Here is a 13,114-nt window from a genome sequence, read left to right as displayed (position 1 = left end):
CTGGTGATGAAAACATCATAAGGTGGTGGTGGTGATTGTAGAGGATTGAACGAGGAGGCGGAGGTGATGTTGGGAGCGGATCTGCAGGTACTGGTGTTGATTGTAGATGAGGTGTTGTTGGTGGCCGATTTGAAGGTATTGGTGGTGGTTTTAGATGATAAAAGGAGGAGGTAGAAGTAGTGTTGGTGGCGGATCTGATGTACTGGTGGGAAAAACAAAAATAAGAGGAGGCGGTGTTGTTGATGGAAAATCTGTAGACGGAGAAGAAGAAGGTGATGATGGTGTTAATGGAGGAGAAGGAGGTGATGATGGTGTTAATGGAGGAGATGGAGGTTCTGTTGGTGGCGGATCTGGACACATCGGTTGGTTTGATGGTGGCGGAGCTACTGTTGGTGATAGATCTGAATAGAAATAAAAGAAAAAGAGACGAAGGTTTCGTGGAGGAGACGAAGGTGTTGCTGCTGGTGGTGACGGAGGTGTTGTTGTTGGTGGTGACGGAGGTGTTGCGATGGTGTTCATGGAGAGATATTTGTTGCTGCTGGTGTTAATGGTGGTGGGGAGATGAAGACCGCATAAATAGAAAAAAGAAAGGAGAGAAGAAGAAGAAGACAAGGTAAAAATGGTATGTTTGGTTTTTTTTAAAGTAATAAAAACTAAATTTGCACATTATTATTTGACCTGGAGTTTTTGTGTCACTTTTTAATTAAATGGTTTTTATTTATTAAAAATAATATGGTTGAATTTTTTATACCACATGTTTGGTCATCTTGGTTTTATTTGACTAAAAAGAAGTCGCGAGATATTTTCCAAAGAACGTACCAAAGCAAACCAAACCTTAAATCTCTACCCACACAACACTCGCGCGTGAGTAATTTGCGTCTCATGACCGATCCTCGAACGTGTGCGATTCATCTACCTGTAGAAAGAGAAGTCATGATGAAATGAATAATCAAAGAAACCAAACAGATATCTTCTTCTTCATTTCCTTTCCTCGTCTCGTGTTTTTCTCCAAATTTCAGGGTTCACAATTTTGCTTCGTCTTTTAAGCTTCTTAGAGAAAATCAGAGCTAGAAATATAATTATAATAAAGCATTGAATGCAAGATATTTTTATCAAATTTAAGCATTGAATATTTCTCTATCGAGATTTTTTTTGATCAAAATCTAAAATGGAGGTTTATACATATCCATCTCGTCCATCTACTTCGTCATCATCATCATCGTATTCATCTTCCTTAGGGAATTGGGTTGAAAGAGTTAAAGAAATGTCTGGTTCTGTACTTTCAGCTCTTCTTGGAAACATTTTTTCTGCGATATTCACCTTCTTCTTCGCACTGGGTTAGTGTTTTTTTTTTCTTTCTCTTTAATCGTTTCTGTTTCTCTGTTTCTTGTATATAATTATCTCAGAATCATGTGAAATTTAGAAAATGCCTACACAAAGCTTAGGTCAGACATTTTTATTCTGTTGTGGGTTTTGACAATAATGATTTTGATGAATCGGGGTGATATTTTCTTTTGATTTGTGATGGTATCTATCTATTTTCATGAAATTCGTCTTATTTTCTACAATCATTTCTCATATTTTTACCCAATTGAGGACTTTTTCTCACAGTCTCATTTTGATGTTCAATTCACCCAGTTAGATATCTCATTTTTTGAAGTATTAGAGAAGATTTGGGGTTCTTTCAAATTTGCATTAGCCAATAAATTAGGGATGGCCCATTAAGATTTTAGTTGCAATGTAGTTTATGAGAACAGTTTTGTTTTTGGTTGATTGCAGTTGGGTCATTGTTAGGTGCAATGACAGGAGCTTTGATAGGGCAAGAAACTGAAAGTGGTTTTTTTAGAGGAGCTGCTGTTGGATCAATCTCAGGAGCTGTTTTCTCACTTGAAGTTTTCGAATCTTCTCGTATATTATGGCATTCCGATGATACTGGAATTGGGTGTCTTCTTTACTTGGTATGTAACTTGATGTTTCTTTTGGTTCATTGAAACGTGGAATTAGTTTTGGAGTGTAAATTTCCTGATATTGTTATATTTGATTCATGTAGATTGATGTTATAGCTAGCCTTCTAAGTGGAAGACTAGTGAGAGAAAGAGTTGGTCCAGCCATGCTAACTGCTGTACAAAGTCAGGTATGTTGAAATTTTTATTACTACTAGTACCGGCTATGCAAATATGTGTTATATTGCTGTGTTCTTTGATACTGTAATTTGATTGTGATTTCGATTATCTTGTACTAGATGGGTGCCATTGAAACTAGTTTTGACGAGGTTTTCGATATTTTCGAGACTGGTGGATTAAAAGGGTTGTCAGGAGATAGAGTAGAGAAGATCCCAAAGATCAAAATCAATAAGAAAAACAATATGGATGCATCTGGGGAGAGGATATGTTGCTCAGTGTGTCTTCAGGTCTGTTTTTCTTGTTCGTTCTTTATTAAACTTAACTTCTCTCTGTATCTAGGGCGTACACAAACTAGATATCACACTGAACTTAATATTTGTGAGCTCAATGTCTCTTCTTCTTTTTTAGGATTTCCAACTTGGAGAGACGGTTCGAAGCTTGCCATATTGTCATCATATGTTCCATCTACCTTGTATTGATAAATGGCTTGAGAAACAGGGTTCTTGCCCACTTTGCAGAAGGGACCTGTAGTGTTTTTTAGCATAAATTACAGGATCAATAGGAAATTTTTACTTAATTTCTAGAGGTCACTTCAACGTTAATCAGTGTTTAGTTATATACCATGTCATGCCTGTAATCTCCTTGTTCATTATGTATAAAGTTCTCGAGTTTCTTCAACAATTTTCTCTTCGTTCAGTTCTGTTAATATAGGAAACCTAACTGCACCATCTTGTAAACATTAGTTCCGTATGCTAAATATGCTTCATTTCTGTTAATATTGAATACCAATTGATGTTAGCTTGAACTTTAGTTTGTTTGCATCTTTCATGAGTGTAAACTTGAATAATTTCTGCAAACTACTTTCAATTACTTAGTTATATGTAGGGCTAAGCCCTCTAAAATACTTGGGGTTCAGCTTTTCTGGGATTATACAAAAAAACATACAAGGAGTGCAAACATAAAATCTGGAGACAAGCCATACTTACGAAACTAGATGCATTAAAGATAAATACCACCAACTCATAAACTATCAGAACATCAGCAAACTCCAAGTTCCAACTGAAAACCCAAATCATACTAGAAACAGACAGCAACTTCTAAAACTAAGATAGCTAGGGACGACAAACTAAGAAAGCAGAAACTGAAACAGAATTAAAAACATAACAGAACCAGCAGAGTAGCCAAAATAAAAGTCTCTAGTTCGACCCTTCGCCATAGACAGAAATACGATCAATAATCTTGGCAACAACATCCTTCGAGTCCCTAAGCAGTTTACTGCTTCGGTTCAACTTGTCACGTTTGGTTGCCACAGAAGGCGACTCTTCCAGCATCCTTTCAATACCACCACAGCCACTGGGACCACCCATGAGTTCGCTGGTAATGTCTTGCTCCATATCCCTGTTGACTAGGTATTGAACAGTAAAGAGCAGATGCAGTGCCAAACTATCAACCAATCTCCTGAGAACAATCTTCCAGTACGCCATGAGTCTCATCTTGATATCAAACGCTTGTTGCACAATCTGCGTATCAGTGAGATGACCAAATTCAACATCACCCAACATTTCGAAGTTAAGTTTTTTAGCTTTTGAGCCATCATTGATGACATCTTTGAATTGCTACTGCTGCAACATAAGCCTAGTCCAGGTTGTAATATAATCAGGACTACAACTGTAGTCCGCCATTTTTTCCATTTCCACAATCTCCTTCACCCGTTCAATAGATCGATTCCGTACCTTCATCAGATTATGAGCTGCCCATCTGATAAAAGATTGAAGCTGTGGGTAGCTTCCAGATTTCATTGTCAGTACGCGCACAAACACATCCTCCACATAATTCCAAACCTTTTGTGCAAACTCAACTGGCGTCTCTGCCACTACATCAATTCTTCTTTGCAATATTGTGAGAAAAGCTGCACGAGGTAAAAAGTTAGGAAGGCCAATACCTTTAGTTTCCCCTAAAACCTTAACTTCCTCTGTCAGAAAACTATCTTTGATGTTATTCCATGGAGACTTGGACTCCAGTTCAGCAGCATAGTTATCAAGCATCTCTGCTAATCGAGCCGTGCAGTGCATATTTCCTTCATCTGGAAACTCATTGAATTCTCCAGTGATAAGGATCTTCCTTAGAGTCTCCTTAGCAGATCCAAGGACACGCATAAATGCTGTTACAGCATCAGCAATGCTAGAAAGGTTTTTAGGCATGTTATCCAGTTCAGATGCGTTCTGGTTAAGCTTTTCATTAATCCTTTTCACTATATCTGGCAAGAAATTAGAAATACTGGTTGCCTGAATTTGCACTAGCTTTTGTGCCAAAACTGGTACACCCACAATAGATTTGTCAATTTTTGAAAGCAGTGGGTGTGAATTAAACAGTCTAGCCTCCTCAGCCCTCTCCTCTTCATACGTTTCATCACCAATGCGATTCCTGACGCAAACATATCCGAGACCAATGTTAACATCATCAGCAGTAGCTTTCTCTAGCAAACCTTCTGGAGATCTGTCAACTTTGGTAACAACAGCAAGAGTCCTCTCACCAGTCTTGTCAACTTTCTGAGACATTCTAATCGATTCACAAGTAGGAAAATCGACAGAAGCAGATAAAACATTGAGTATAATGCTCTCCTTTGGTTTAATATACTCCATAATAATATTATTGATCTGTTCATATATATCTTCCGGTTGACCATGAACAGGAACTCTTGTAATTCCTGGTAAATCCACCATTGTTAAATCTGGAACTCCTTTCTTAATGGCAACTGCAAGATGAAACTTAGCTTATATAAAGACAACTCTCTTTATTGATGTTTAGAAAATCTCTCAAAACTAAACACAAGCTCTAATCTTGCTCATATGATCAACCACAACTTTGGTGATCATATATATATAGAACTATGAAGGGCTTTTTAATAAAGTGTCCATGTTTTTATAATATAATTCAGAAAATGACCGTTTTTTTAAATGTTTATATAAAGTGACCGAGATTGACATTTTCCATCCCGTTTTTTTCAAAAAACGGGTAACGACGGTTAAATGTGTACGTGTCAGTTAGCCTCCTTGGTAAAAGACGTTTTACTCCTCTCATGATCTAACTCGACCTAGTCAAAAGCATACCAAGAGACTGAGTCACTACCTAGTTAACCCATGACCAGTTGATCCTCTTCCTCACCAAACTGTAACGTGTTCTTCCCCAAATTGAATCCAATAAAAATCATTCTTCCCCAAATTGAATCCAATAAAAACCATTATCAAGAACCCTAATCGACCAAATACACAAATTAACCCGTACTGAAATTGAATAGATTTATCAATACAAAACCACCATGAAGAACATTACAATCTCTGTTGATTATGTGAAATTAACAAGATGAAACAAAATCAAACCAAAAAAATCTCAAGTGTTATTCTCCATTGAATCACTGTAAAAAACTCAAAACTGGAGTATTTTCGTACTTGCGCCATTTCCCAAGAACAGAAAAAACCCCAAATTAACAATTCATCTTCCATATATTCTCAAGAACCCTAATCCTTAATTTAGAAACATCTCCAAATTAACATTTGGTTTAATTAATACCATACCAACAACAGTTGAGATAAAAAGGTTCTGTTGGTGGTCAAATGCAAATCGCCCATTTGCTGCAAGCCTTGATCTCATCCATTCTTGTTGCGAACTTGAATTTGAAGAAAAACCAACTCCAAAACTACAATACAAGTGAACAATTTAGATAAAACCCTAAAATCAACCACCGAAACTAAAATTGAACCCTATATAAACCAAATAAACCCTAATCAGGCACTAATTCGTTAGAAAAAAAACTCTCAATCAGGAAAACTATACCCTAATTACCCATTAAAAAAAATCATTCATGAATTTAAGATAAACCACCAATTTTTAGAAAAAGGGGATAAATCGATACCCTAGAAAAACAAAATACAAATCATCAAGTGTTCCAACTATCTAAACATGGTTTTCGTCACAAACTAAGTAATGGGTTCCAAGAATCTTACCTAGATTGAGAGTATTTTACAGCATCATGATGTGTCTAAGAAAACCCAATATCTTCGGAACTTCTCTTCTCTTCCAAATACATTATTTGTTTAAGAAAACCCTTACGATTAGCCACCCAAAACCTTCATAAAATCTCTTCGAAATCACTTCAATCTCTAACCTTAGTTTCGATGGAAATAATGAAAAAATTTGAGAGACAACGAGAAACCGAAAGAAATGTGAAGAGATGCATACCTAATCGTGTATTTGTTTGAGTAAGGTTATGATAGTAATTTTAATGGGACTGATAGACTTAATCAATGCCTTTGACTAATTTGGTGGGTCCGGGAGTGAAAACTAACAGAAAGGCTATTTTATAAAAGACCCATAAAAAAATGGCCGGTTTATTAAATATAGGTCCGGAAGCTGGTCACTTTCTTAATTTGCCCAACTATGAATTCCTTTTCCTAGTCCTATTACCTTATTACATGTCTTTCCTTTTCTTAGAACTAGATGACTTCTAATTCCCTTAGGATTACATCAATTTTCTAATCTTGTCCTAACTTGCTTGTTAGTGACTTCTATGTTGAAGTTTAACCAACATTCTCCTCGTCAAGCTTCAACCTTACCCGTGACATATCTTGTACTCCAATCAGTTGTCTCATTTCTTCAAACTTGATCCGAGCTAATGCCTTTGTCAATATATCTGCTTTCTGCTCAGTTCCTGGTATGTGTTCAACGTTGATGATCTCCTTCTCGATACATTCTCGTATGAAATGATACCTTTTGTGAATGTGTTTCGTCTTCCCATGAAACACTGGATTTTTAGTGAGTGCAATTGCAGACTTATTATCAATCTTGATGAGAACTTTTTCAGGTTCTCTTCCTTTGATTTCACCCAACAGTTCTTGAAGCCATATTGATTGTTTAGCTACTTCTGTTGCGGCCATGAACTCAGCTTCACAGGATGAGAGGGCTACAGTGTCTTGCTTCTGTGAACACCATGTAATAGGTGCTTCACCAAGATAAAATATATGACCAGTTGTACCTTTTCCATCATCTTGGTCAATATTATGACTGCTGTCACTATACCCAACAATTCCTTTTGATCCTCCTCGAACATACTTCAATCCATACCTGATTGTTCCTCTTAGATATCTCAATATCTGCTTTATCACATCACCATGAGACTTGTGTGGACTCTGTATATAACGCCTTGCTACTCACACAGAGAAAGCCAAGTCTGGTCTTGTGTGTAACAAGTATCTAAAGCATCCAACATTTCTTCTATAACTCGTTGGATCAATCTCAGCTTCTTCTTGTGCCTTTGAAACTTTAAGTCCAAACTCCATTGGTATCTTAGTTGGATTACAAGTTTCAAGTCTTGCTTCTTTCAGAATTCTCCTTGCATAAGCTTCTTGTTTAATCTGAATCCCATCTACTCCTTGATGGACTTCTATGCCAAGGTAATAAGTGAGTTTTCCGAGGTCTGACATCTCAAACTTTGATGACATTTCTCTCTTGAACTCATTGATCACCTTAAGGGAGTTTCCAGTCAAAAATAGATCATCTACATAGACTGCAATCATAAGAAGCGTTCCCTTTTCTTCTCTTCTGTATACTGATGTTTCTTTAGAGCATTTAACAAATCTGATTTCTCTTAAGATTTGATCTAACTTTGTATTCCAGGCTCGAGGAGCTTGTCTTAGACCATATAGATCTTTTGATAACTTATAAACCTTATGCTCTTGTCCTTTTACTTCAAAACCTTTTGGTTGTTCAACATACACATCTTCTCGCAATTCACCATGTAAGAATGCTGTCTTAACGTCTAAGTGGTGAATTTCCCATGAGTTTGATGCTGCTTGCTGCTATAGACGAATTGTCTCTAGTCTAGCAACTGGTGAAAAACTTCATCAAAGTCTATGCCTGATTCTGAACGTATCCCTTAGCTAAGTCTTGCCTTATTTTGTTGACAGTACCATCAGCATTCCGTTTTATTTTGAAGATCCACTTAAGACCAATTAATTTTACCCCACCTGGCTTACCAACTAGAAACCAAGTCTTGTTTCTGTTGATTGAATAATTTCTTCTCTACATGTTGTGTCCATTTAGTCGAGCCTTTGCTTCCTGAAAATTCCTTGGTTCATCAAACAGAAAGTAGCATATCTCACATTCTTCTGCAGCTTGAAGAACATAATCCTCCAGATATTGTGGATTTGTTGTCTTGTGATTTTCGCAGTGGAAGGGTTGAGTTATTTCATCGATCTTCTTTTTCTTCTTCTTTCGTTATTCTCAGTGGTTTCATTATTCTTCTTCTTCTTTTAACATCATGTTTCCATTAGTATTGATGATTATGGGTCCTTCGCCTTCATCAATTACTTGACCCCATCTCATGTGAAACATTCCTGGATCCCTACTTGGTCCATCATTAGTTTTTCCAGTTCCAGTTTGCTTTTTCATCGAATACCACATCTCGACTCACTATCACTCTTTCTTTTTGGATTGAATAATCTGTAAGCTTTGGATCCAGGTCAATTCCTAGATTCACAAGAGTCTGAGATCGATCATCCAGTTTCTTAAGAGTTGCAGAATCAACTTTTGCGTATGCTTTGCAACCAAACCACTCTTAAATGATCTATGTTTGGTTTTCTCTTTCGCAAACTTTCATATGGAGTCATGTCTTTCAGAGCTTTCGTAGGTATCATGTTTATTAGGTATGTGGAGTGTCGTACAGCTTTCCCCATAGATAATTAGGTACCTGCATAGCCTTTAAAGAACTTCTTGTCATCTCCATTAGAGTCTGTTCTCCTCTCCACCCTACGTTTTGTTGTGTAGCCCTCGCACCTCTTGTTCTGAGCTAGTTTTTAGGTTCTGAAACTTATGTGTCCTAACCTTGCGTGCCCTTCCATGTCTGATCTTCCAGTCTCTATCAGACACAATGGCCTTCCAATCATGAGACTTATCTTGTAGAGTCTATTCTGTGAGCGTGAGACTCTAACTAAAAGTCTTCCACTTGGGTCATGAACTGTTAGATAATCTTGTCGCATTCTAACATCACATCCAACTTCTGTAGCTTGTCCTAAACTTAGAATGTTGCTTTGTAAGTTTGGGATGAAGTAGATGTTTGTGACAAGCTTCTGTTCTCCGGTCTTGCTCTGAAATAGAATTGATCCTTTCCCTTCAATTTCTACAGAAGATCCATCCCCAAACTTCACTTGTCCTTTGATTTTCTCATTGAGTTCAGAAAAGTAGTGTCTCTTACCAGTCATGTGATTGCTGGCTCCATTATCTAAATACCAGATTCCTTCTTCTCCATCCTTTGATTCGTAGTTCTTTGGTATTAGTTTCCCTTCGTTTAAGAATACAACTTCGTGCATGAAAAGAGTTGTATCTGCTTCCCTTGTTTCATTCTTGTTTGTTTCTTCCATCTTTTGTATTCTTTCAGGGCATACAGAGGAGAAGTGTCCTGGTTTATCACATCTGTAACAAATAATGTTTGATCTATCCTTCTTTTCTTTCCCTTGGTTTTGATCATTCTGACTTGTTGTTCTATCTTGTGAGTTAAACCTTCCTCCCCTTCCTCGGCCTCTGTTTCCTCTACCACCTCTTCCACGACCTCTTCCTCTTGTCGCAGAGTTTTGTTGGTAAGAGTTTGTGTACAAGAGTTTTCCTTGAGTTTCTCCATTGTTTTCTTCATCAAGGATTCTTTCTTCATATGCTTTCAATCTTCCAATTATATCTTCATAGCTAGTCTTCTTTAAATCTAAGACTTGTTCGAGAGAAGCTATGATATGAATATACTTGGATCTTGGTAAACTATTGAGAAACTTCTTTACCAGTTTATCTTCATCGATGGATTGTCCAAGTGACGCAGCTTTTGAGGCTATCTCTGATAGCTTTCCTGCAAAGCTATCAATAGTATCAGTGTCTTTCATCTTCACTCTTTCAAATTCAGACATTAAGGTTTGCAGACGGTCTTCTTTAACTCGATCAGTTCCGAGATTTCGTGCCTTTATTGCATCCCAAATTTTCTTTGAAGTTTCCTGTTCACCAACTTGTAGAACAAGACATTCTGGTATTGCTTGAAAGAGTAATCCAATGGCAACATTGTTTTTGTCTGGGTCCAATGTACCAGGATCAATTGTTTCCAAAACTTTGTATATTTTCATCAGTACCTTCATTCTCATGGCCCATACTGTGTAGTTTGTAGCGTCGAGGATTGGAACTTGCATTGATGGTGGTGTGAACTGTTTTGCACCCACAATGGTGGTTTCGTTTCCCATGGCTCAGAAAACAAGCTCTGATACCAATTAATGGCAACTGCAAGATGAAACTTAGCTTATATAAAGACAACTCTCTTTATTGATGTTTAGAAAATCTCTCAAAACTAAACACAAGCTCTAATCTTGCTCTTATGATCAACCATAACTTTGGTGATCATATATATATATAGAACTATGAATTCCTTTTCCTAGTCCTATTACCTTATTACATGTCTTTCCTTTTCTTAGAACTAGATGACTTCTAATTCCCTTAGGATTACATCAATTTCCTAATCTTGTCCTAACCAGCTTGTTAGTGACTTCTATGTTGAAGTTTAACCAACATTTCTTATTCACTACAAGAGTAAGAGGAGTATTGGAGATGCACTTACCATCACCTGCAATCTCGGCAGTTGCAGAAAAAATAGCTTCAGAAATGTTTGCCTCATCAGTATGGACTTCCTTTCCATGAAACTCCAAGTGAAGCTTCGGGTCAGGTGATGAGTGATTCTGGAGACGCATTACCAGAGGAACACGAGTGCAGATTCCTTGGCCTCTCGGAAGACTAATACCAGCCAAGGATTCTAACACACTTGATTTACCAGACTGACTGATCCCCCACTACGACAATGGTAGGAAGTTGTATTCCTTCATCCATGACTTTCAAATGACGAAGTTTGTCGACAGCATCAAGTAGTGGACGTATGCGGTCATTGAAGTTTGAGATTAAAAGGTGTTGAGTTCTCTGCAGATTTTTCTGGTTTGGTTTGACTGGTCATACCAAGCAATATCATTTTGTTTTGAAGGTAAGTTGATGCTGAACGAGAGAGGGAGAGATGGATGATGAAAAGCTGAGGATTTGCTGGGGTATTTATAGTGAAAGCTCGAACGGAGAATGTAGCGAGTCTCTGTCACTATCTTCAATGCATAGAGAATATGGATAGCTCACGGTTCGAAAAGAATAAGTGATGAAGAAATTTGTAACGCTCGGGAATGAACTGCTTCATGCATGCATCGTTATTCAAAAGTCTCTATCACTATCTTCTATGCACAGAGAATATGAAAAGCTCACTGCGCGAGAAAAGTTAATGAAAGAATTTGTAAAGCTCGGGAATGAACCGCTTCATGCATGCATCATGTATTCAAAAGTATAAGTGCAATTAGGCAATACTACTAGTTACAATGAGATAAAATGAGCTTTTTCTTCAACTACAACCATAAATATAAGTGTTAATCTGTGCACGGAAACGAGACTGCTTGCTTAGTGAATTATTATAAGGAAAATCTGATGCTTTAGTTTGACTAAACTCATAATGGCATTGATTCTTTGGCAAGGCTGGAAACCTGGGGAAAGTGCTAATTAATCTTTGGTACAGGTGAAATCACTAAAATTGTTCTTGTTTTTCATTGTGTAAAAGGAAAAAAGAAGAAAAGAAACAGGAGACTTCAGCAAAATCTAAATTAAGTTCTACTGGTATTCAATGAATGAATGTTGATGTGACAAGTACTCAACTCCACCACCCTGCATAATTGAAGTTCTTTTGCCATTTTATTTGCAGAAAGATTCCCCTATCTCAACACAAGAGTGAAACTTGTTATTGTCTCTGCTAGATGGTGGTGGTGTACCCCCCTAATTCAGCAGATATTGCACAAACTACACCTCGACCAAAATCATTCTCACTAAACCTAGCTCCAGATAAACCTTGGTTGCCTCGTAAAATTTGACCGACAAAACGAAGTTCGCAACTATGTAGAACAGGCTTTGATTGATATACACTTCCGACACAACACCAAAAGATTTCTGAATTTGAGGATTTTTACAGTTTCTCATATCACTCTTCTGCATTCTTGTAATCAAAATTATGTTTAAACCAAGCACCTACATATGCATGGAACGAAGGGAGTACATATGCATGCCTGAAACATTTTTCCCGATGATTGACTGAACCAAACATTACTTTCCTTGGGACTTGTATTTTCCGTTGCCATTTTTTAAGAGCAACTTTTTGGTAGAACTAACCACCACAAGCAAGACTACCAAAGCAAACAAGCACTTTTTGGGTATGTAATTAACATGACCCAATCATTAGTACAAAACACATCATGGCTAAGTTTTCCTTTCTTAGTGGTGGTGAGGATTTGTCGCTCAAATCAAGATATGGAATTTCAAAAATGATAACGGGGAGGTTCGAATTAATGACCTATTGTGTCATAAGAGTGGCCTCTAATCAGTGTTCCACCTTGGTTGGAACTAATAAAAAAGATAAATCAACGATTGTGGTTTGTTCAACTTAAATACCATAATTTCTTTATTAATTAGTGTTTCATTAATTGCACATAATAAATAATTTATTCATTATAAAGTGTTTAATAAATGACTAATCATTTTTTAATTATAAATGTTTTCTTAATTAATTATAATATTTATTTCTATTAATAAGTAATCTTGATAAATAATATAAATAGACATTTTTTACGATAATGAGTAGTAGAAGAGGTGGAGGCCGAAAGATTAGTGGTGGTTAAGGGCGACGCCAAGCACAATTGTATTTATTTTTGTTCTTTTATCGTAAAATGGGATACAAAGTCCATTTTTCACATGTATCCAACTTGCTAAGAATTTTTTCTCCCTCTTTCCTCAAAATCCTGGCTCCGCCCCTGGTTTGTGGTGGAAGAAGTAGTGACGGTAAGTGCGAGTGAGTAGTGACGGACAATATTAATTTTATGTTATCGTTACAACAT

The 13,114-nt window shown here is 37.0% G+C and overlaps 1 protein-coding gene and 1 pseudogene across 1 annotated transcript; one reads left to right on the top strand and one right to left on the bottom strand.

Annotated features, from left to right (window-relative positions):
* The first annotated feature begins 873 nt into the window (after positions 1–873).
* LOC113356941 (NEP1-interacting protein 1-like) lies at positions 874–2,928 on the top strand. Its single transcript, XM_026600178.1, has 5 exons — positions 874–1,337; positions 1,780–1,958; positions 2,051–2,134; positions 2,243–2,410; positions 2,532–2,928. The coding sequence occupies exons 1-5, from the start codon at positions 1,169–1,171 to the stop codon at positions 2,652–2,654; spliced, it is 723 nt and encodes a 240-aa protein (XP_026455963.1). The 5' UTR covers positions 874–1,168; the 3' UTR covers positions 2,655–2,928.
* A 391-nt stretch (positions 2,929–3,319) lies between these two features.
* LOC113359782 lies at positions 3,320–12,361 on the bottom strand (annotated as a pseudogene).
* Between the last annotated feature and the right edge of the window lie 753 nt (positions 12,362–13,114).

The sequence above is a fragment of the Papaver somniferum genome, chromosome 3 (assembly GCF_003573695.1).
Source record: "Papaver somniferum cultivar HN1 chromosome 3, ASM357369v1, whole genome shotgun sequence".
In the NCBI taxonomy this organism is placed as follows: Eukaryota; Viridiplantae; Streptophyta; class Magnoliopsida; order Ranunculales; family Papaveraceae; genus Papaver; species Papaver somniferum.
The sequence above is the reverse complement of the archived record's forward strand: the minus strand, read 5'-3'. Positions and strand labels throughout refer to the sequence as shown.